Below are 22,270 nucleotides of genomic sequence, written 5' to 3'. Positions count from 1 at the left end.
TTTTCAGTCATTTGCATGCATGATTTAGTCGTCAGTGTTCCTTTATTTCATCTTTTGAAAAACTTTTTTTTTCTTTTTCCAATAATTCAAATTCAACCAGTGATTGAACATCCCAGCTATTTAAGATCTGAAAATGAGACTGAGATGGTGGTGGGGGTATAGGTTCTTCATGCTTTTATATACATAATCAGTTCTGGAAATCAATTAAGTAAGCGGGAACCATTTTGTTTTGCAGGCTGTCTTGCAAAACAAAAGGCAAAGCCTTGTCAAGAATTCAGAAATAATGCAAGTGTTCTTTCTTTGGAAGAGTGCATGTAGTGATTCAGTGATGCTGTTCCAATGCGCACTGCACATGCAGAAGCACAAAGTGTACAATGAAGAAAACAAAAAGCACAGAGAGCACAATATACAGAGCAGCTGATACAGGGACTGAAGGATGGGATACACGACCCACTGGCAGTGTGCACTGCATTGCCATACAAGGGTCAACAAGCACACATTTACAGAGACTTGGGAACACTTCATGCAAAACAGAGGCTGGGACAACATAATTTGCCCTTTCTCTCCGTCTCTCTCTCTCTGTCTCCCTCTCATGACAATGAATACATCAACCCCTCTCTCCCTCTCACACACGCACACATACACATACACACACAATGAACTATGATCCTTATTCCTTTCATCCCTTTAGGAGGAAGGATCAACACAAGGAAAAGCATAAACAAATGAACAGAATGACTAACAAGATCAAACACTCAGTGAATCAAACAAGGAAACAAATCAGACAGTTTCACGCATTCTGATGGTCGTAACATTTCCTTTTGACAATACAAAGTTACAGTTAAGGTTAAGGCTCATGTCCAACAGCCTTGTACAACCATCAAGGCAGTGAATTCAGATCCAGTGTCTACGCCTTGGCATATGAAAGTGGAGCCCAACCCCCTCCTCCTGCCATTTTAACCTTCCTCAAGTGAAGCCTGGCACCATAATCACACCAGGGTGGAGTGAAGTAAAGCTGAGTAAAAGCGCCTTTCCCACGGACACAACACCATGCTGAAACGGAGCCCCCAACCCTGATCACTGGTGAACACTGGATCACAAGTCCAATGCCTTGCCAATTCTGCCCAGGCACCTCCTAAATTGTAAGCAGGCTCCAGCGAAGCCCTCAGCAATGCTTTCCATAACTTTGCTCTCTTCACAATAAAGCAAGGAATCATCAGCACATACATGTAACAGTCATCCCAAACTGTAAACTTAGAAAGGGTGACATGAACATTGTGTCCATTACATAACAGCACCACTGAAAAAAAAAAGTACAAAAACCTTTCTTTTTGTACATACTGTTCATTTTGTTTAATATTTACAGAGGGTGGGATGTGCTGTAATGCTCACTGGTGTAGGCTCTATTACCTTGCATGACTGAAGGTAACTCACAGCATGATTGCTGCATATGTGGAACTGCAAAATTGACCCGTTTTGGAATCACTCTTTCAACCCTAATGGAGCCCCTCAAATCATGAGGGAAAAAACAACAACAACAACAACAACAACAAAAAAAAACCACAAAAAAACCCACACATCTACTTCCAGAGGTGCCAGTATCCACAGCTTTGCACTTCAGCCTGTGGGAACATCAAATTTTCTTTGAAACAGTATGCTCATCTCATTTCCATGAGCCTCCCAAAGATGAGGGGTACACTGCGACAGTCCCATCCTGAAGGAAACCAGTGCTTTTTGTCAGCCTAGCCTGGACACAGGTTTCAGGCTAATAGCCTCATCCTCAGCAGGACCTGTGAGAAGGCAGTTCTTACCCCCACTGGTTTCTGACCCTCAGGTCAAATCCGCTCAGCCTTTGGGTGTATATTTAGACTAGCCTGGAGTGACTTCGAGAACAAATGCCTGAGGAAGCTCCTTCAAATTCCCTGGATCGAGCACAGGACCAATGAACATGTACGAAGCAGAACTGAGAACCTTGCTGGACCTCAGGAACCTCTCCTTTCAACTGTGAAGAGACGCAAGCTGATATGGTTTGGACACAACACTCGACACACCAGCTTGACCAAAACAATCATGCAAGGCACCATCGAGGGTGGGAGAAGAAGAGGAAGACAGCGGAAGAACTGGCATGAGAACATCAAACAACGGACCGGACTCCACACACGTGAGTTGCTGCCGGCGGCTGCTGACAGAGACAGATGGAGAAGGGAGGTTGCGTCTGCGGTCCTCAGGCTTCCCCTAACGACTACTTAGTTATGGGCCTGAGGTGAGGTGAGGTGAGGAGTGACTAGTTGGGGCAAAATTGAGTTTCAGTTTCAGTAGCTCAAGGACACGTCACTGCGTTTGGACAAATCCATATACGCTACACATCATGCAAAATTGAACTGATGGGAACCCACAGAAATGGGGTAATTTCCAACGAGGGGTGCGTGAGGGCTGATCTTGATTTGCCACTAACGGCCTCAGGGGTCATTTGAGGCTAGCCTAGAATAATCCTGATAAAATCCAGCGAATGGGTCGATTGAGCTGTTACACCAGCGATGGCAGAGACAAGTTGAGGTCAGTGAAAGCCAACACACGAACATCAAGATGACTGTTCATGATATCTTGGAACTCATCTCTAATGTTAAAAAAAAAAAGAAGAAAAGATAAACAGTAAAATATAAATGAACATACCTTTCAACATAACGTTAAGCCAGCTAAACAACGTCAAATCATTATTAGAAATAAGCCCACAAGACTGAACATCAAAACACGGAACTCCTCTCTGCGGTTAAAAAAACAAAAGATAAACAGTAAAATATAAAGAAACATAATCTCAGCATAATGCTAAGCCAGCGAAACAAAGATCAAAGCACTTCCAGAAATAAGCCCACAAATTTAAACATCAAAACATGGACAAAATCCAAAGGAACTGAAACATTCTGAAAATTTTCAAAAATGCAGTTAGAATCCTTCAGCTGAAAACCTAAAATTGCAGAGTTAAACATGGTCAGTTGAACGTACAGATTATGTAGTTTTCCATCCATATAAAAACAAAAAGTGATTCAAGTTTTTGGATGTGTTTAAGATCATAATATGAACAATTGTGTTAGAAAAGAAATTACCAGGCTTGCATTTTATTTGGATGATGTTTTTAGCAGTTTTGATGCACATGAGTATGTGCGCATGCAAGAGAGAGAGAGAGAGAGAGAGAGAGAGAGAGAGAGAGAGAGACTGTGTGTGTGTGTGTGTGTGTGTGTGTGTGTGTGTGTGTGTGTGTGTGGATGTGGGTGTGCACATGCATACATGCATGCGTGAGTATGCATGTTCACATGTGTCATGTATCTGCATATCATGTACTGAAAAACTATATTTTCTTTCAACCACAATCCTATTTGTCCTCATTGTCGATTGCCCACTCGTATGTTTCCAGAATGTTCTGGTACTCACTGCCTCCAGTTTCATAACTGAACTTCTTTATTCAGTTTGAACATCAACAGGAGAAGTCTGAATAATACCCCCTGTTAGGGGATATATACTTTTCATGCCGAACTGATGCAAACTGGGCCTGTTCGTTTGCTCTCCATGCTTGGTATATAGCAATAAGTGAGGTAAAGTGAACCAAACTTACAAGCAATGAAAGCACACCTACTTATCCACCCAACCCGCAAACACACAGATAATACACATTCACATGCAGGCACACACAGATACACACCCAATACATTTCCTTTTAATGTCACTGACAATACATTATTGTGTATCATGCACAATCTGTTGAAGCTTCACAAAAGACAATACATAATATCCAAGTAGCAGAATACAAAGAAATGAAATCAACATGCAATGGTGAACAAGTCACCATCAATACATGTGAGGGATTAACACAACACAAATGTGCACAACATGTTATGAACCAAAGACACTACTTACGGCCAGCAGTTGTTAGATTCCCTTCAATATCATAAAATTAATGGGCCATACATTAGTATAAGGTGCATCACAGTCCAAAAACAACACGATCACCTAGTGTTATGGGGTGTGGGGTGTGGGGTGGGGGTGGGGGTGGGGGAAGTTGCAACGTCTCAATCATTAATGTCAAAGCACATACACACTCACACAGAGAGTTACAACTTACATTTCAGTTTCCTCATGTTTTACTATATACCTTCACGTCTTTTTTTTTTTTTTTTTTTTTTTAAACTAACCTCTCACACATGTTTTCAAACACACTGAATCAAAACCTTAAATTTCATGGTTACTCTTACAACATAAATCCTTATGAATCATGCCAAACGCATGCCACATCTCTCTGTGTTATGTAATATCATACACATGGACAATGCCAGCTACAGGGCTTCTGACAATCAAAAATCTTGGGGTCCTCAGGGACCCTTCTCCCAGTTCTAGGGAGTCCTAAACTCCCTTCAGAAAAGTCACTCTGAACATTCCAATCAAATCTGCAGTGTGAGACAAACAAAGGCAGACTGCAGCTCTGATGCACTTTATACAAACTCTTTTTTGTGTGTCTGTACTACACAATTTTTTAGAATTTCCCAGGGACCCGCTCAGTGAACACACATGGCATCGTTTCCATCTTCAAAGTGTCAGGGACGCATATTTATGTGTTATCAGAAACCCTGAAGTCACTGCAGACTATGATCAGAATCAAAATGAACCCCCTATTGGTATGTTACAGTGCATTCATATCGGGCCTGCTTACCCATTCTAAACAATGAGAGTAACTGCCAAGGCTAAAAGTAAAACAGGTCTTTTTTTTTTTTTTAAAGCTTCTGGGTTTACTTGTCTGTGTCCATTGTTAACATGTGTGCCTCACAATGGGAAGCACAAGGAGCAAAAGGTGCACTGTGTCTTATGAAGAGTAACAGAACTTATTTCTTCAATACCCATATTCTCTCTCCTCATCTAGCTCATTTTCCTTATCATTGTAAATTATATATGTAGTCTGAAATCAGTTTATAGACGAAAAAAAAGGTTTTACAAACAAGTCCAAATTTGACACCAACAGTCAGAATCTACACAACCCCTCGCAGAAAGATGCTAGAACAATGAAAATATATTGTCTGAAATCAGTACCCCCCCCCCCCCCCAAAAAAAAATAAAAGAAATCTTTTTAAAAGGTTTTTTTTTCCAGACAGTAGGGATAAACAGGTCTCAATCTGACACCAACAGTCAGAACCCACATCCCCCCCCCCCCCCCCCGGTACCCTCCAAAACCCCCTCTCCCCAACCAAAATAAAAAGCCTGGGAGATAATATACACTAGCCTAAAATCCGTTAATTTTTTTTTCCCCCAGAGTGTTCAGACAGTATGGTAAACAGGTCTGAATCTGACACACACAAGTCAGAACCCACACACACGCCCCTCCACGCCACGCCCACCCTTCTCCCCCCAACAGAAAGCTGCTCTCTACCTTCGTGCTTGGTGCAGAAGGCCTCACTGGTGGGGCCTGGGGGCCCTCTCCCCATGCCGTTCCTGGCCCGGACCCGCACCCTGTAGCAGGTCACCGGGGTCAGGTCCTGCACCGTGGCCTTCAGGGTCATGCCCGCCACCACCACCTCCCTCCTCCCAGAGTCGTCCGCGCTGTTGGTTTCACTGTCAGACACACACACACAGGACATATATACAGGGTGGTTAATATATATATATATATTATATATATATAACATTATATTTATACAGACTGGCGATTTCTGTTGTTGTTTTCAGGCTGAACACCCACTTTATTACCTTCACAATCACACGTAAAAAGTGTAAAGAAGTTTGCTTCTTTCCAAATCTCCTCTCAGTCTGATTTCAGACTATAGTCTGTAGAATTTCGTAATTGAATATTACAGCGTGACCCTGTCAGGATACGCCCCCCATCCCCCAAAACAGAGAATGACCGCCTACATGCTGGGGATAAAACGGTCATACACGTAAAAGCCCACTTGTGTATACAAGTGAATGTGGGAGTCCACAGCCAACGGACGAAGAAAAAGAAAAAGAAGACGACTTTATAAATCACGCTGCAGGGGTGAGACTTTTCTGGAAACCAAAAAGGGGTAAAGAAACAAGAAACATCAATTGTGAAGATAACAGGTAAGGCAAATGATGATGATGACAATGATGGTAAGGACGAAAATAAATAGCAACTGCAATAATCACAGTCACCACCACCACCACCATCATCATGAGATTACATAAACTCCATGCTATCAACCAGTCCTTCTTATTTCGAGTTCGACCATAACTGTGCTCTTAAACAATGGTTGCTTATTTGTTTATTGATTATTCATTATTGTCTTTTTATTTATATTTATTATTATTACTGTTATTATTACTGTTATTGTTATCATTATTATTATGATTATCTTTTCTTTTTCTTTTTATTTCATTATATATATATATATATATTTTTTTTTAAATTCATTTACCGCCTCTTTCTTTTTCTCTCAAAGCCTGACTGGACACAGGTTACGCTGCTGGTCAGGCATCTGCTTGGCAGATGTGGTGTAGCGTATATAGATTTGTCTGAACACGGTGACGCTTCCTTGAACTACTGATACTGATACTGCTGCAGCCCCCACCCCCCAAAGTCACCTGATTTCCACGATGTAGCTGGAGATGGGGCTGTAGTTGTCGCTGTCGCTGGGGGCCCAGTGCATGGTCACCTGTCGGGCCTGCACGTCCTCCAGCTGGGCCTGGCCTGGGGCGCTCGGCACGTCTGATCACACAGGTGGGCGGGTGCAAGGTTTTAGCACAAGTACTGCAGTCGGTGGATTTGTGTGTGTGTGTGTGTGTGTGTGTGTGTGTGTGTGTGTGTGTGTGTGTGTGTGTGTGTGTGTGTGTGTGTTTTGTTGTTGTTCTTTTTTTGGGTTTTGTTTTATCTGATCACATGTCTGTGTAGGGGTGGGGGTTGGGGGAGTTGGGGGGGGGGGGGGGGGGGTTCGGGGGTTGTGGGAGGGGACTGTTTTAGCATATATACTGCAGTTGGTGGTTTCTTTTTGTGTGTGTATATTTTTTTGTTTGTTTTGTTTTATCTTCTTTGTGTGCATGTGTGCATGTGTGTGTGTGTGCGTGTGTGTGCGTGTGTGTGTGTGTGTGTGTGTGTGTGTGTGTGTGTGTGTGTGTGTGTGTGTGTGTGTGTCTGTCTGTCTGTCTGTCTATCAGTGTGTGTATGTGTGTGAATAACAAAGAGAGAGGGGGAGGGGGAGTGGAGGAGAGAGAGAGAGAGAGAGAGAGAGAGAGACAGAGACAGTGAGAGAGAGAGACAGACAGAGAAAGAGAGAGTGAGTGTGAAAAAAATATATAACAAGAATAAAAAAATGTTCTCCTCCCATAATACTGGCAACTTTTTCTCTTTCTTTATCTCAACAATCAGCATGTACACACTTAAAAATGTCATTATTAATTAATTCTTATGAATTTCTTTTGAAGCCCATCTGGGAGCACAGAAAATGGAAATCTGAATTCAAACACATGAAAATCTTCTCTTTTTTTTTCTTCAAGTTAAACACAATTGTAACAGCAACAGATGATGGAAATCTTCTTCTTTCAATCTACTTTGAAACTAAGATTCTGTTGGACTAGTAGTAAATCTCAAAGATACTGTGATCTTTTTTCTTAATAATATAAGACGTTCAGTTTGGTTTAGTTTCATAAAATGTTTTTAATCCCTGAAAATGATTTGCAAAAATAAAAACAGACTAAACACAAGCGTAACTTCACAGATTAATAAATCAAGTAAAGCCACCCATAACTGACATTCCATGGCAAAATGGAATTTATATGTCATTGATTTTCTGTCAGTCCCCTTTAAAAAACAAACAAACAACTAATACATAAATTAAAATCTAGAATCCACATGAGGGGTTTCCAACTTAAGTGTCTTAAGTTTATGACTCCTACATCAAAATGGAATTTGGGGTTAAGCAAACACACACACACACACACACACACACACACACACACACAGGAACAACTACACTAACCATGCACAATTTCTAGCGCATCACATCACACAACCTTGCACAAGGTCAAACATTTCTTCTTCTCCTGGAGTACATGATTGACCTTCCACAACATCAAACATTTCTCCTCTGACTCTTGATACCATCACTGACTTTGCACGAGGTCAAACATTTCCCCTCCATTCCCTGATACCATCACTGACCTTGCACGAGGTCAAACATTTCCCCTCCATTCCCTGATACCATCACTGACCTTGCACGAGGTCAAACCTTTCCCCTCCATTCCCTGGTATCATCACTGACCCTGCACGAGGTCAAACATTTCCCCTCCATTCCCTGATACCATCACTGACCTTGCACGAGGTCAAACCTTTCCCCTCCATTCCTTGGTATCATCACTGACCTTGCACGAGGTCAAACGTTTCCACTCCATTCCCTGATATCATCACTGACCTTGCACGAGGTCAAACATTTCCCCTCCATTTCCTGATATCATCACTGACCTTGCACAAGGTCAAACCTTTCCCCTCCATTCCCTGATATCATCACTGACCTTGCACGAGGTCAAACATTTCCCCTCCATTCCCTGATATCATCACTGACCTTGCACAAGGTCAAACCTTTCCCCTCCATTTCCTGATACCATCACTGACCTTGCACGAGGTCAAACATTTTCTCCTCCAATCTCCTGATACTATCACTTACCATTTCTTCTCCATCTCCTACATCAATGACCTTGCTCAAGGTCAAACATTCCTCCTCCATCTCCAACATGACTGACCTCGCACAACGTCAAACATTTCCCCTTCGTCTCCTACACGAATATCCTCGCACAAGACGTCAAACATTTCCCCTTCGCCATCTTCTACACGACCTGACCTCGCACAAGAAGTCAAACATTTCTCCCCCTCCATCTCCTGACATCATTCATCACTGACCTTGCACGACGAGTCGCCAGGTGGCCGAGCGGTTGTTGGTCTGGGTCTGGCCCAGGGTGGTGTTGAGGACGAAGAGCTGGCATGTGTAGTTGTCGGTGTCGGTGGACTCCATGCCCATCACCGTCAGGCTGTGGTCCTCCTCCAGCGTCACCTTGGCCTGCACGCTGGGGTCCGTGGCGTAGGTCACCTTCTTCACCGAGTCCATCGACACCTGCACGCCGCACACACACACACACAAGCACTGCTCTGGTCAAATCAACGACACCTATGTGCAGGTACTGCTCAAATCAAACTGACACCTGTGCACTGCCACTAGAGGTTAAAAAGGATTAATGGTCCCAACAGAAGGTCAGTTGAAACAACATTAGAAAGACCAAGTCATTCATGTCTCACCCAGTCCTTTAAAAAAACAACAACAAAAAAACAAAAAAACTGTGCCTCTGTGTATTTTAGGTGGGGTTGAGTTTAGGAGGGTTAATTCTGTGAGTGACTGTGCACTCTTGATATGGTATCTACTAAAGTATATACTACAAAAGTATCTACTTTTGGAGTGAATCTTAATAAATCATTCTTACTGGGATCAGAACCTGTGAAATATATAAATCCATTAATTTATCTATCCATCCATCCATCAATCTATCTATTTTTATTTTCACTATGATGAGCAGCAAATATTCCATGCACCACATCTTACCTGAAACACCGTGCCCTTGTACCACAGGACCCCACCAAACTGTTCGTCATCCCTGATCTCCACACATGTCAGCGTCACATTGTCGCCCTTCCTGTGGATCAGTGTTTCACCCGCCGTCCCATCTGCAAATATCACAGTCAGACATTATTAAAATGAATGACTAAAGCAAGGAAAACAGAATTCATTATACTCAGTGATCAAGGATACTGCAAACATCCTTTGGATGGGATGAAAAGGCGTCATTTAATTCTAAGCCAGGAAAACAGTGTTTCAGTTCATGCTTAAACTCAATACATCCAATGCTCAAGGACGCTGCTTGGACTTTGGGGCTATGCCTGAGCACTGTTTGAACATCACTACTGACTGAAGAAGCCGACTGTTCAACGTTTTTACCATGAAAATGCTACTAGGGAAGGGATACAACTCGGATGGATTTTCATGCAATTTTGAGGTGCTTTTTATTTTTGTCTTTTGTTGCTGTTGCTTTTTAATGATAATGGCCACGGCGTCGATGCATAGGCAAAAAATAAAGGAATTATTCCAAGCCATAAACATGCACTTTGATCTCAAAATGATGATAATATCTTAAAACATTCATTTCAAACATTTCAAGATGAAGAAATATGTAAGAAATCAGTGCAACCTATCATTTTTTCTTCTTCTTTAATTGTAAATCATCCAAAAATCCTGCCGCACAGCTAAAACTTCCCAGGCTGGGAAGGTTGTACAGACTGCATACCCCACTGTCCTGGAGGGTTGGAAACATATTTTCTAATACAGAGAGAGAGAGAGAGAGAGAGAGAGAGAGAGATGATCTGTAAAACATATTTCTTGACAGAAGCAAAAAGGAGCATGGAAGATTGTATAAAAGGTATGTGCACACAGAGAAAACCTGACGTGGACCAAACCAATCAACCTGGAAAGTTCTCAGTTGCTAGAAATTCTCAGTTCAGACACCTAACTCACAAGTCATACTTTTTTTTTTTTTCCTTCTTCTTTTCTTTTAGTGAAGGTAGGGGACGAAGGAGAAAATATCAAGGAAAGCATACAAAACATCAAAGAAAACCTAAGACTATGGAGCGAACACTACCAGAACAAACAAAATCAGAGACAGTGGAATTCTCCACAGTTTGTGTCAGCTTCATTGTCCCCCCCCCCCCCCCCCCCCCCCTCCCCTCCCGAGAAAAAAAAAAAGACCAAAAAAACCTACATGATGCATAGCTTGTGGACAAGCGGCATTCCATAAAAACTCTTACTGAGACGTAAGAGCAGGTCAGTGAACTCTCTCCACTCTATTTTTCACAACTCACCACCTTATGCTTATCCTTTCCACCATACAAATACACAGGGCTACCTGTCCCTTTTCTCAGAGTCCAGTGTCTTGTTTACATGCCTCATCTTCAGACTCGCTTTCTTCATGCCTTCACTTTAGTTTTCTTTCCATCTCTCAGTTGTTGTTTTTTGTGAGAGACAGACAGACAAGATACTGAGATAGTCACAGAGAGAGAGAGAGAGAGAGAGAGAGAGAGAGAGAGAGAGAGAGAGAGAGAGAGAGAGAGAGTTTTGTGAGTGCACGCGAGCATGTGTCCCCCTTTTCTCCCACTATAAATTTGACTACAGTCGGTGTAAATCAAGCTTACTTTACTTCTTTAAAATGGTCTTTTTAACTGACATACTATATAACACATGAACGTTGTTGTTTGTGGTCATTGTTGTTACTCGTCGCTAACGTCCATATTCAAAATATATTTCTGTTAATAATTACGATGTAATAATTAATTGCAATGTTTTTAAAAGCGAATATGTGAAATGCTTTTATTTGAAAACATATGTTTATTACTCTTGTTTAATCAAGTAATCCGCGTGTGTGGGGTGGGTGGGGGGTGGGTGGGTGCGGGTGGGTGCTGATTATCTGGTTGCGGTTTTCCGTAACGTATCTTTATTCTTATCTTATCTGTCTATTATAATCAATGTGCAGTATAGTGGGCTATGTTTATAATTATATTCAAATAATGTTTCTTAATTCTTTCTGTTTTTACATTAAGGATACTCGTTATTACCTGCAGTGTGTGGATGTATGTATGAAACGGTGTTTAAGATATTTTTTACATTTGTATCTTCGTAATATTCGTAAAAGCTGTTGTTGACTTTTACAGTTATGGTCCCCATGTTGTTTACTTGTCTATGTTGTGACAATGCACCTGACCAAATTTCTCCATTTGGAGATAATAAAGTTATTCTTATCTTATCATATCTTAAACGATGCACAAGTTTCCAGTTGTTGTTTCTCAGCTTTCTGCCTCATCTTCTGCACCACTGTAGTGGCACTGCTCCCCTTCCCTGCTTGTCCAAAACACCCCATACAAACAGCTTCTGCCTCATCTTCTGCACCACTGTAGTGGCACTGCTCCCCTTTCCTGCTTGTCCAAAACACCCCATACAAACAGCTTCTGCCTCATCTTCTGCACCACTGTAGTGGCACTGCTCCCCTTTCCTGCTTGTCCAAAACACCCCATACAAACAGATTCTGCCTCATCTTCTGCACCACTGCAGTGGCACTGCTCCCCTTCCCTGCTTGTCCAAAACACCCCATACAAACAGCTACAGCCTGGCCCATCCTGCCACAACTAGGGTGCCAGTGGTCCACAGGGAATTTTGTGGTTGTGGTTGTGGTGGTGGGTGGGTGGGTGGGTGGATGGGTGGATGTGGGTGTGGGTGTGTTGTGTGTGTTGTGTGTGTGTGTGTGTGTGTTGAGTGTGTGTGTGTGTGTGTGTGTTGTGTGTGTTGAGTGTGTGTGTGCGTGTGTGTGTGTGTGTGTGTGTGTGTGTGTGTGTGTGTGTGTGTGTGTGTGTGCATGTGTGTTGACAACTGTATTACCTGAAGACCTGAAGACATTGACTTCTTGCCCTCTTGCAGAAGGGCAAGAGCCCCCCCACCCCACCCCCGAAATTCAAGAGTCTGTCCATAAACTTCCCCCTCAATATAAAAAATAAATAAAATAAATAAAATTAAATTTTAAAAAAAGAAGAAGAAGAAGAAGAAAAAAAAGGATTTTGTCAGCTTCTACGAGCACCATTCCCTCCCCTTCCCCCTCTCTCCTTCCACCCTCTCTCCTTCCTTTTCTGAACAATGCAGCCATAGATATATATGTACATATACTCCAAATGTCTGAGATCAATATTTAATATTCCAAATGTACTTCTGCTCTTGAGTTGAATAACTCTGCAACCTCGCCCCCTAAACCCCCTTCACCTCTCTCTCTCTTTCTTTTCCTATCTCTGTCTCTGTCTCTCTCTCTCTCTCTATGCACAACTTCAATCCAACACCTCTCTCCCAGATTTGTCTTCTCTGTTTGCATCATTTCAAGATTTCCATCTAAGTCGGTTTTTTTAAATTTTTTATTTATTTATTTTTTTTTTTAAAGAAGTGAAGGGGAAAATAAAAGTGAAACAGGAGACTACAGAGCTGCCTTTTTCCTTCACAGTCCTCCACCCACCCCCACCACCACATCTCCCCATATATCCTCTGGTCTACTTTCTTCATCGAGATAAATTTCTTTTCCTCCCAACATCATCCATGGGGTTTTTGCCAGACATCAGATAGAAGGGAAACACTGACAGGAGTCTGTAGTCTGTTTACACTCTGTTTAACAGCACTTGAATCTTCTTGATCATCCCCATGTGAAGGGAGGAGACTGTGTTACCCAGGGAACATGGATTCACCAGACACACAGGTTTGGGGAGTAGTTTTTTGGTGGGGTTTTTTTTGTGTCTTTTTTAAAATTTTTTATTTGGTGTGTGTGTGTGTGTGTGTGTGTGTGTGTGTGGAGGGGGGAGGGAAGGTGGAAGGGGGCGGGGGGAGGGGTGTAACTGAGTGATTTTTTTTTTTTTTTTTTTTTGCTGATGTGGCAGCATTTGTGTGTGTGTGTGTGTGTGTGTGTGTGTGTGTGTGTGTGTGTGTGTGTGTGTGTGTGTGTGTATGCATGCATGCATGCATGTGCATGCAATAATGTGTGTGTGTGTGTGAATGTGTGTGTGCTGGGAGTTTAAATGTGTGTACATGTGCATAAGTATGTGCATGCATATGAGTGTGTGTGTGTGTGTGTGTGTGTGTGCGTGTGTGTGCGCGCGCGTGCGTGCGCGCATTTGTGTATACATGTGTGTGAATGCTTTGACATGTGAAATGCTGTAAGTTGGAAGTGAGGTTTGAGTCCAGGTTCTGCATGTTCTTGCGCCTGGTATTCAGTGCAGTGATGTGAGTCCCTACCATACGAGTCCATGGGCTGCATTTCGATAGCATGTCTATATTGATGAGCTTATTGCAATCAGTTATTTGACATTTGTGTGTATGTGTGTGTGCGTGCGTGTGTGTGTGCGCGCGCGCACGCGAGTATGTGTGTGTATAATCATAATAATGCATAATAGACATAGTCAATATATAGTCATAAAAAGTATAACATAGTCATGTGTATGGTAGCATATGCATAACTTATGTAGATGAATTACACTATTCATTATCTCATGGATTTACTCTGTTTGTGCGCACGTGTGCATGCATGCATGCATGCATGTGTGTGTGTGTGCACACCCACCTGTGTGCAGATGCATCCGTGTGCAGGTGTGTATACTATAGTCATGTGTATATATATATATATATATATATATATATATATATATGGCGGTAAATGTATATGCATGTACACAAGAAGTCAGTGAAGAGAAGGCAGGAGAGAAGACAGACCCTGATGTCAAAATGACACATGGAGAGGGGAGGGTGGGGAAGAGGCCAGCACACAGTGGTTAAACAATGGCTACACAGTACCAGTCACAGTCAAATAAATTGGGGAGTTAACCTTGCCAAACAATGTGCTTGATGCGTCATTTCCATTCTGGGGTCACCAATATCAACTGTATTAATTTGTTGTGTTATTAAAAAAAAAAAAAAAAAATCCCTTACAACTTATCCTGGTGAGTCACATTATTCATTATCGAATGGATCAACTCTGTGTGCATGTATACATGCACGTATGTGCAAGTGTGCGTGTGTATGAGTGTGTGTGGGGGGTGGGGGGGGAGGAATGGGGAGGGTGTGTGAGCGCATGTGTGTGTGTGTGCATGCATGTGTGTGCGAGTGTGCACACTATAGTCATGCGAGTGCGTACACTATAGGCATGTGTATGGTAGTAAATGTGTGTGCATGTCCACTGGAAGTCAGTGAGGAGAAGGAAGGAGAGGAGACACACCCTCATGTGAAAACGACACAGGGAGAGGGGAGGATGGGGAAGAAGCAGCACAAAATGGTTAAACAATGGCAACACAGTACCCACCACTGTCAAATTAACTCACTCAGTACGGCCAGCCCTCTCTTCTCCTCTACACAGACCCTTCGGATGTCCAGTGGGTGTCTCAATGACCCAACCTTTAGCTTCTGTCATCAGAATTGTGGTATTCTTTGTCAATATTCACCTCTTCAGTATAAGAGCCTTCCGCTTGCAATATTTTGATGGTGGTAATTGGGGTGAAACGCTGTTAACGTCGTCTCTTTCGCCGTTCGTATGGAGAGAGTTAACTGGGAAGTCACTGACTGATTGACACAGATGCTTATACAGCACCTAAACTATGCGCTTGATGTGCCCATCCCCCTTATAAAGTCAGCAGCGTGAACAGTATCAATTTGTTGTGTGGTAGCTTTTCCTAGTGAGTCACACCATTCATTATCCCTTGAATTAACTCTGTGTGTGTGTGAGCATGAGCGTGTGCATTCACGTGTATGTGTGCGTGCATGTGTATGTGTGTGGATCTGCCAGGCACTGTCACAGGCATTAAGACCAAGATAGGCAGACAGACAGAGACAGAGAGAATGAGAGAGAGAGTGAATACTATACTGAGAGAGAGAATATTATATATATATATATATATATAGAGAGAGAGAGAGAGAGAGAGAGAGAGAGAAACCAGGTTAATGTTGTCATTACTCCTCGAAATGGAGTGAAAACAAACCATAAAGAATACTGGTCCCCAGCTGAATCACACTTCCTCCTTTTCTCCTTTCCAACCGCTCCCCCGCCCCCTTTCCCTCCACCCCCTTTCTCTCCCTCCCAGAATACCTCCCCCTCCACCACCTCCTCTGCCCCCCTTTGCCAACCTTTACATCTCAACAACTGTTCTCAGTTGCCCCTTCAGGAACTAATTGCTGCTGTCCCGGCAAGGTGACATGCGCGTCCATTCACACTGGCAGCCACTTTATGTGACGATCCCCCATCTCGTTACCAGGTAACACGACACCAGTCATTTGCCTAAAGTGCACCTCCCCCTCATCCCGCCTCCCCCTCCCCCGCAAACACACGTACATACACAAAAAATAAAAACGATGGGAGAAATTACACTGCCATTCCCCTTGAACTTCGGGTTTTCCTGCTCAGCGCTCTCTTGCACTGTTTTGAAAGGCTGCAATATTGTTCCTAGCGACCCAGTGTAAAGTATTCTCACGCTAATTAGAGGACGAGAAAAGGCAATGTACATCAACTACATGAGAACATTAATTTTCATGTGCGCAAATACTTTTTTTTTCTCACCACCAATGGGAAAATACAGCATCTCTCCAAGCGAAAACTGGGACTAAAAATTCAGCATGCTGACTGTGGCTACTCAACTCGAAGAAGAAGAAATGTCGTGTTACTTGCCATAAACCACACAGATACACATGCACACATGCTTTCCCTCTCTCTCTTTCTGTCTCCCTTATTTCGTTCTGAGGATGCTGTAATATCCAGGGATATCATGGTCCTACATAAATGGCTTCATTTCAACAATACATGGGCACGATAGATTCATTCCACACTGCCCTATAACTTCAAATCAGGAGACAAATAGATGGTTAGAGTATCAAGATCACAATCGATCATGAGAATGGGTTTGAATACAGAACTGAGAAGCCAGGCAGGTGAACAGAAGATTTTTTTTTTTTTTAATATCTCTATTCTGAATATTTGCAGACTTCCATCCCATTTGTGTGTATATGTATCAATAATCAGTGTTTTATTGATTACTTACTTTTTTGACATCATAATATGACAGGCGCAATAGCTGAATGGTTAAATTGATGGACTTTCAATTTGAGGGTCCTGGGTTTGAATCATGGTGACGGCGCCTGGTGGGTAAAGGGTGGAGATTTTTACGATCTCCCAGGTCAACATATGTGCAGACCTGCTAGTGCCTGAACCCCCTTTGTGTGTATACGCAAGCAGAAGATCAAATACGCACGTTAAAGATCCTGTAATTAATGTCAGCGTTCGGTGGGTTATGGAAACAAGAGCATACCCAGCATGCACACCCCCGAAAGCGGAGTATGGCTGCCTACATGGCGGGGTAAAAACGGTCATACACGTAAAAGCCCACACGCATTTATACGAGTGAACGTGGGAGTTGCAGCCCACGAACGCAGAAGAAGAGACATCATAATATGTACTTGAAGATCACTCACACATTACCAATTATGGGATAAGACTATAGCCAGTATAGGTTCATTAACTCACACTGTCAAATAATAAAGACAACCCATTTTCATGTTGCCCCACATTTCTTGCAAAGACTCCCCAAAGCAAGCTCTAACTTGTCTAACTCTTAAGGCATTCATTTTTTTTCCCTCAAGTCTTTCCCAGGCAGATGGCATGGATAAGGAAGAAAGTCCTCAACAGCTTCTCAGACTGCCCCAGTTCCACACCACATGACCTATCGTAACACTCCCAGACTCTCTTCTCAGGATTTGCCCATGCTAATGATGTAACTGTATGCATCTCTTAGTTAGTTAAAGGCTAGCCCTTGACCAGATGTGCCATGCTCTGCAAGCAGCACTCCACATCCTCCACTCCTGTGGTATCTGGTGCTCACCTCTATCACGTGGTTCATTTGTAGATGGCTTGCATAAGACAAGGGTTGCATGCATGTGTGATACGAGCACTGCAACATGGACAGAGAGAGAGAGAGAGAGAGAGAGAGAGAGAGAGAGAGAGAGAGAGAGAGAAAGAGAGAGAGAGAAAGAGAGAGAGAGAAAGAGAGAGTGTGTGTGTGCACGCGCACATGTGTGCGAGAGTGCTGGCACTTACATTTCGGGGTCACATGGTATTCACAAAAATAACTGTGGGCTGATCATGGAGAGCCGTGAGTGTGTGTGTGTGTGTGTGAGAGAGAGAGAGAGAGAGAGAGAGAGAGTGCGCATGCGTGTGTGTGTGTGTGTCTCTGTGTGTGTGTGTGCGTGTGCATATATGTGCATGCATAAACCTTACTATGTGTTGCACTGATTTATAACCCTTAATACTTTTGAAATGAAAAAAAGTTCAGCAATACTGTCGAGCCTCAGTATACAGCACTGTGGCATGAAAGTGTTAGACACAGACGCAGAGCAGTCTCCAACCTATAAATACTCTGTGGTCCAGGTCTGGCCAAACGACTGGGTCAGGTCACTGGCCTCAGTTGGCATCAAAGGGTGCTTGACAGAACTGGTTTCCCCTTTGGTCCAGTTTGGCAAGCAGGGTGAAACTGAAAGACTGCTCACACTCTGTGTGTGTGTGTGTGTGTGTGTGTGTGTGTGTGTGTGTGTGTGTGCGAGTTTGTTCATGAGCATTTGCATGCACGCAGGTGTGCTTATGTGCATGTGTGTGACATCAGTTTTACACACATACAAATACGATAAAATACACCTTTATTCATCCTTTTGTGTGTGTGTGTGTGTGTGTGTGTGTGTGTGTGTGTGTGTGTGTGTGTGTGTTATTTTATTTTAATTACTTATTTATGCATTTATTTATTTATGTATTTATTTTATTTTATTTTAAAATGTGTTTTTTTTTCAAGGCCTGACTAAACGCGTTGGGTTACGCTGTTGGTCAGGCATCCGCTTGGCAGATGTGGTGTAGCGTACATGGATTTGACTGAACGCAGTGACGCCTCCTTGAGCTACTGATACTGATACTGATCCATTTGGAAATTAATTCCAAAAGAGCAGTAAATCCACACAGCATCTTTCCTTCTGTGTCTCTCTGACATGTCTCTCTAGCTGTCTCTGTCACTGTCTCGATCCAGCTTCATCTCTCCCCCCCCCCCCCCCCCTCTCTCTCTCTCTCCTAGAGAAAGGATTTGACTTATGAATGAAAGAAAGACTGAAACTGAAAGACAGTTTACTTACTTACAATTTAAACAATGCAAAATAACCCCCACTCCTCCCCACCAAAAAAAAAAACAACAAAAAAAAAAAAAAAAAAAACAGCCAACAAACAAACAAACAAATTATATATGAAGCATTTGCAGCTTATTTCTTGAAACACAAAATGAGTTCCCTTGATGAAAAAGGTGCCCTAAAGCGTAAAGATTGATGGCAATATTACTAAAAGGAAACTCTTGCTCAAATATTTTTGCTCACGGAGAGAGAACCATAAAATAAAGGCATTCCAACTCCTCCACCAAGTCATTATAAATCTCCCCCCCCCCCTCTCTCTCTCTGTGCCCTCTGAAGACACTCAAAACAGCCTCCTGTCAAATCCATACCCCCTACACATACAGCCACAACGTCACTACGCCCTGGTCATAAACACAGGCAGACAGATGACATCAGAAAAGTTCCCTTTCAAACAATGGTTACAAAAGATCACCCACGGATGTTGCCGGGGTTGTAAAGGAGATTCCCCGAAAGAGACATGATCAATACCGTTCCTTCTGGAAGACATGCCCCTGGTGCACAAACTAGAGCTGGGGAAGAACAGGCCAAATTCACCATTTTTGTCCAACTGAATTAAGGCGCTGGAGACGGCCAGGACTGGGAGCGGGGAATGGTTTAGGTGGGTAATATAAGTAATCTAAAGCTATACATCACCTGTCATATAGTTTCTGAAATTTATGTTCACTTCCATAGATTTATTTTTATACATAGTAAAAAGTTGTAGAAGATTGTGAACATTCTTCACACGTTGACTGAATCAGATTATGATTAGTAGTAGGTTCTGTTTGTTTGTTATTCTATTTTATTTTGTTTTGGTGTGTGTCTGTGTCTGTGTGTTTGTGTGTGGTGCTTGTGTTTTTTTGGGGGGGGTTTTTTGGCTTTATTTTGTTTTGTTTTTTGTGTTTTTTGTTTGTTTCGGGTTTGTTTATTTTTTTGTTTGTTTGTTTTTTGTTGTTTTTGTTGCCCTATCTTCTGCATTGTTGTATTGGCATATATATATATATATATATATATATATATATATATATATGTGTGTGTGTGTGTGTGTGTGTGTGTGTGTGTGTGTGTTGTGTGTGTGTGCATTTAATAATAATAAACAAGAATAAGTTCATATGTAGTGCCTATTAGTATTAAAATGATTCTGCTCTAAGCACCTCACAGTTACAATGGTTCCAATAAAAAAAAATATCATCCATCAAAACATGCAGATTAGTCCAACAAAGAAAGCAAACATGACAAATTATGACAAGATATTGCATCAAAAGTACGTTTACTAAACTCAAATGTCCACAGCTAATACCTCAAAACCAGCTTGAACATCCAAAGCCAGCTGTATACATCCCAACATCCAAACAATAAAAAACAAAAAAAACCTTACAACATCCTAAAAATCAGTCCCACTCTCCCTCCATCCCTTCCACACAACACCTCAGAAAACAGAAACAACCACACACCCCACACTGTCACAGGCATCAGGTCAATTAAACCAAAGGCAGTTTTGAACTGGAGTCTTGAGGTTAGTCCTTAGGCTGGAAATATACTGGGACTGAGAGTGGGAGTGGGAGCGTCTTAATTCATAATAATAATAATTATTATTATTATAATGATAGTATTTATATAGTGTTGAATCTTGTGCAGAGACAAATCTAAACGCTTTCACACCAGTCATTCACACGCATGTATCACTCTAAAACTGAAGAAACTGAAGACAAGGACGAGGCAGGTAGGTAGGCTATCTTGTGAAGAGGTGGGTTTTATGGCCAGACTTGAAAGAGCTGAGTGCGGAGACATGATGAAGCGAAAGAGGAAGTTCATTCCAAATGCAAGGTCCAGAGACAGAGAAAGAATGGCATCCAATTCATATGGCAAGGAAGGAGTTCCAGTGGACCCCAAGTTGGGTGGTGAATGTGAAGGATCGTTGACTAAAGGACCTAGTCATAGCAGAGGGAATTTGGGGAATGCAACCGTCTGATGATGAACATTGCTGGAATGTAAACAGTGAGGAGATCAGAAAGATGGGTGAATGATCAGAGAAAGCATGAATGCAGTGGGTGGAGAGTTTATATTCAATCCTGGACAGTACTGGCAACCAGTGGAGTTGTTTCAGAAGAGTCCAAATGACGGTCACTCTTACTGTCTTACTCTTACTAGGGTGTTTCAATACAAGACGGGCAGCTGAGTTTTCGACTTTTTGAATGCATCATGAATGCAGGACTCAGACCTCAATGCTCACTCAGTCTTGCATAAAGCTGATAAACACAAACTTTTGCAAATGAATACCAACACATATGTACCATAATTATGCAGCTTGACTTGTGTTATATATATATATATATATATATATATATATATATATACACTCTGCTGACTGCCAGATCACACACAACAGAAAATGTTACACATGCATGCACACATACATCCATACATATTATACATACACACAATGACATAGTTTCTTTCACATTAAAGCTGAAGCCCTCTGCTATACTAATAGCAATATTACCTCGATCATTCTCCACCACTAGCCTATACTATTATCTTTCTTGCTGTTTGTTTTAATTTCCCTGGAAAATTATTATAATATTGATTATACTGCAAATGTGTTTTTTCTACAAAACTTATTAAGAGATTCCTCTATTCGCTGCTGCTCATACCTGCAAAGTGTTTACATACATGTGTGGTGTGTATACATATACACGGACTAGACCAAAGAGAACTAAAGTAAAAAAAAATCTAGCCCAAAGAGTAACACTAACAGTCCAATACTTCCACACTTTCTTCCCATGAGCATTCCAGCCTGGAACCTTCAAAGCATTGGTATTCTATATTGCCAGAGATTTTCCCTATTTTTTGGAATTCTCTTCCTTTTTTGTTAAACTTAAAAAAACAAACAAACAAACAAAAAACACAACCCAACTTTGTTGTGCTTCTGTAGCAAAGCTCTGAATGATTTCCTTTTCAGATGAGCGTTTGCTCAAAGCAAAGCTTTGGCCTGCTTGAGTGCTTTCACAGACGAGTTCCCCCGGTACACAGAACTGGTAGAAGCATGCAAACAAATCAATGTCGTTTTGGCCAAACCCACACAACCAGCAGTGTGTGCAGGCCACACACACAAAAAAAGCATACAGCTAGCTAGCTGGCTGCCAAAACCTTCACTGGGGACCCCAGTCAGGCGTCCTGGCCTCTGATGAATGATTACAAGTGTGTGAGCGAGGGGTGGTGTGGGGTGGGGGGGCCAGGTGGAGTGGGGAGGGAAGAGGGGGTGTTCAACTTGCATGAGGTCCAGCTAAGCGGGAAAATTTTTATTGATAAGGCTGCTGGTCAAAGCCTAAAAAATGTGTCAAATTACCCAATGAGACAACTTAAGTGAGGTGGACATAAATGGGGACAAGTTGTGTGTGCATGCGTGTGTGTGTGTGTGTGTGTGTAGGACTTTACAAACGGTTTGCTATCGTCTCTGACTTCCACCCCAAAGA

At 42.3% G+C, this 22,270-nt stretch overlaps 1 protein-coding gene across 2 annotated transcripts in view; it reads right to left on the bottom strand.

Annotated features, from left to right (window-relative positions):
* LOC143285023 (putative receptor-type tyrosine-protein phosphatase mosPTP-1) overlaps positions 1–22,270 on the bottom strand; it is an 85,617-nt gene that overhangs the window by 48,960 nt on the left and 14,387 nt on the right. For both annotated transcript variants that reach the window (XM_076592197.1, XM_076592198.1), the window contains exons 3-7: positions 9,585–9,706; positions 8,891–9,101; positions 6,583–6,706; positions 5,414–5,595; positions 3,913–3,933 (exon numbers count right to left, since the gene is read on the bottom strand). In XM_076592197.1, the coding sequence (XP_076448312.1) occupies positions 3,913–3,933; positions 5,414–5,595; positions 6,583–6,706; positions 8,891–9,101; positions 9,585–9,706 (660 nt within the window). The remainder of the gene's footprint in view (positions 1–3,912; positions 3,934–5,413; positions 5,596–6,582; positions 6,707–8,890; positions 9,102–9,584; positions 9,707–22,270) is intronic.

This window comes from Babylonia areolata, chromosome 8, assembly GCF_041734735.1.
Source record: "Babylonia areolata isolate BAREFJ2019XMU chromosome 8, ASM4173473v1, whole genome shotgun sequence".
NCBI lineage: Eukaryota > Metazoa > Mollusca > Gastropoda > Neogastropoda > Buccinidae > Babylonia > Babylonia areolata.
The sequence above is the reverse complement of the archived record's forward strand: the minus strand, read 5'-3'. Positions and strand labels throughout refer to the sequence as shown.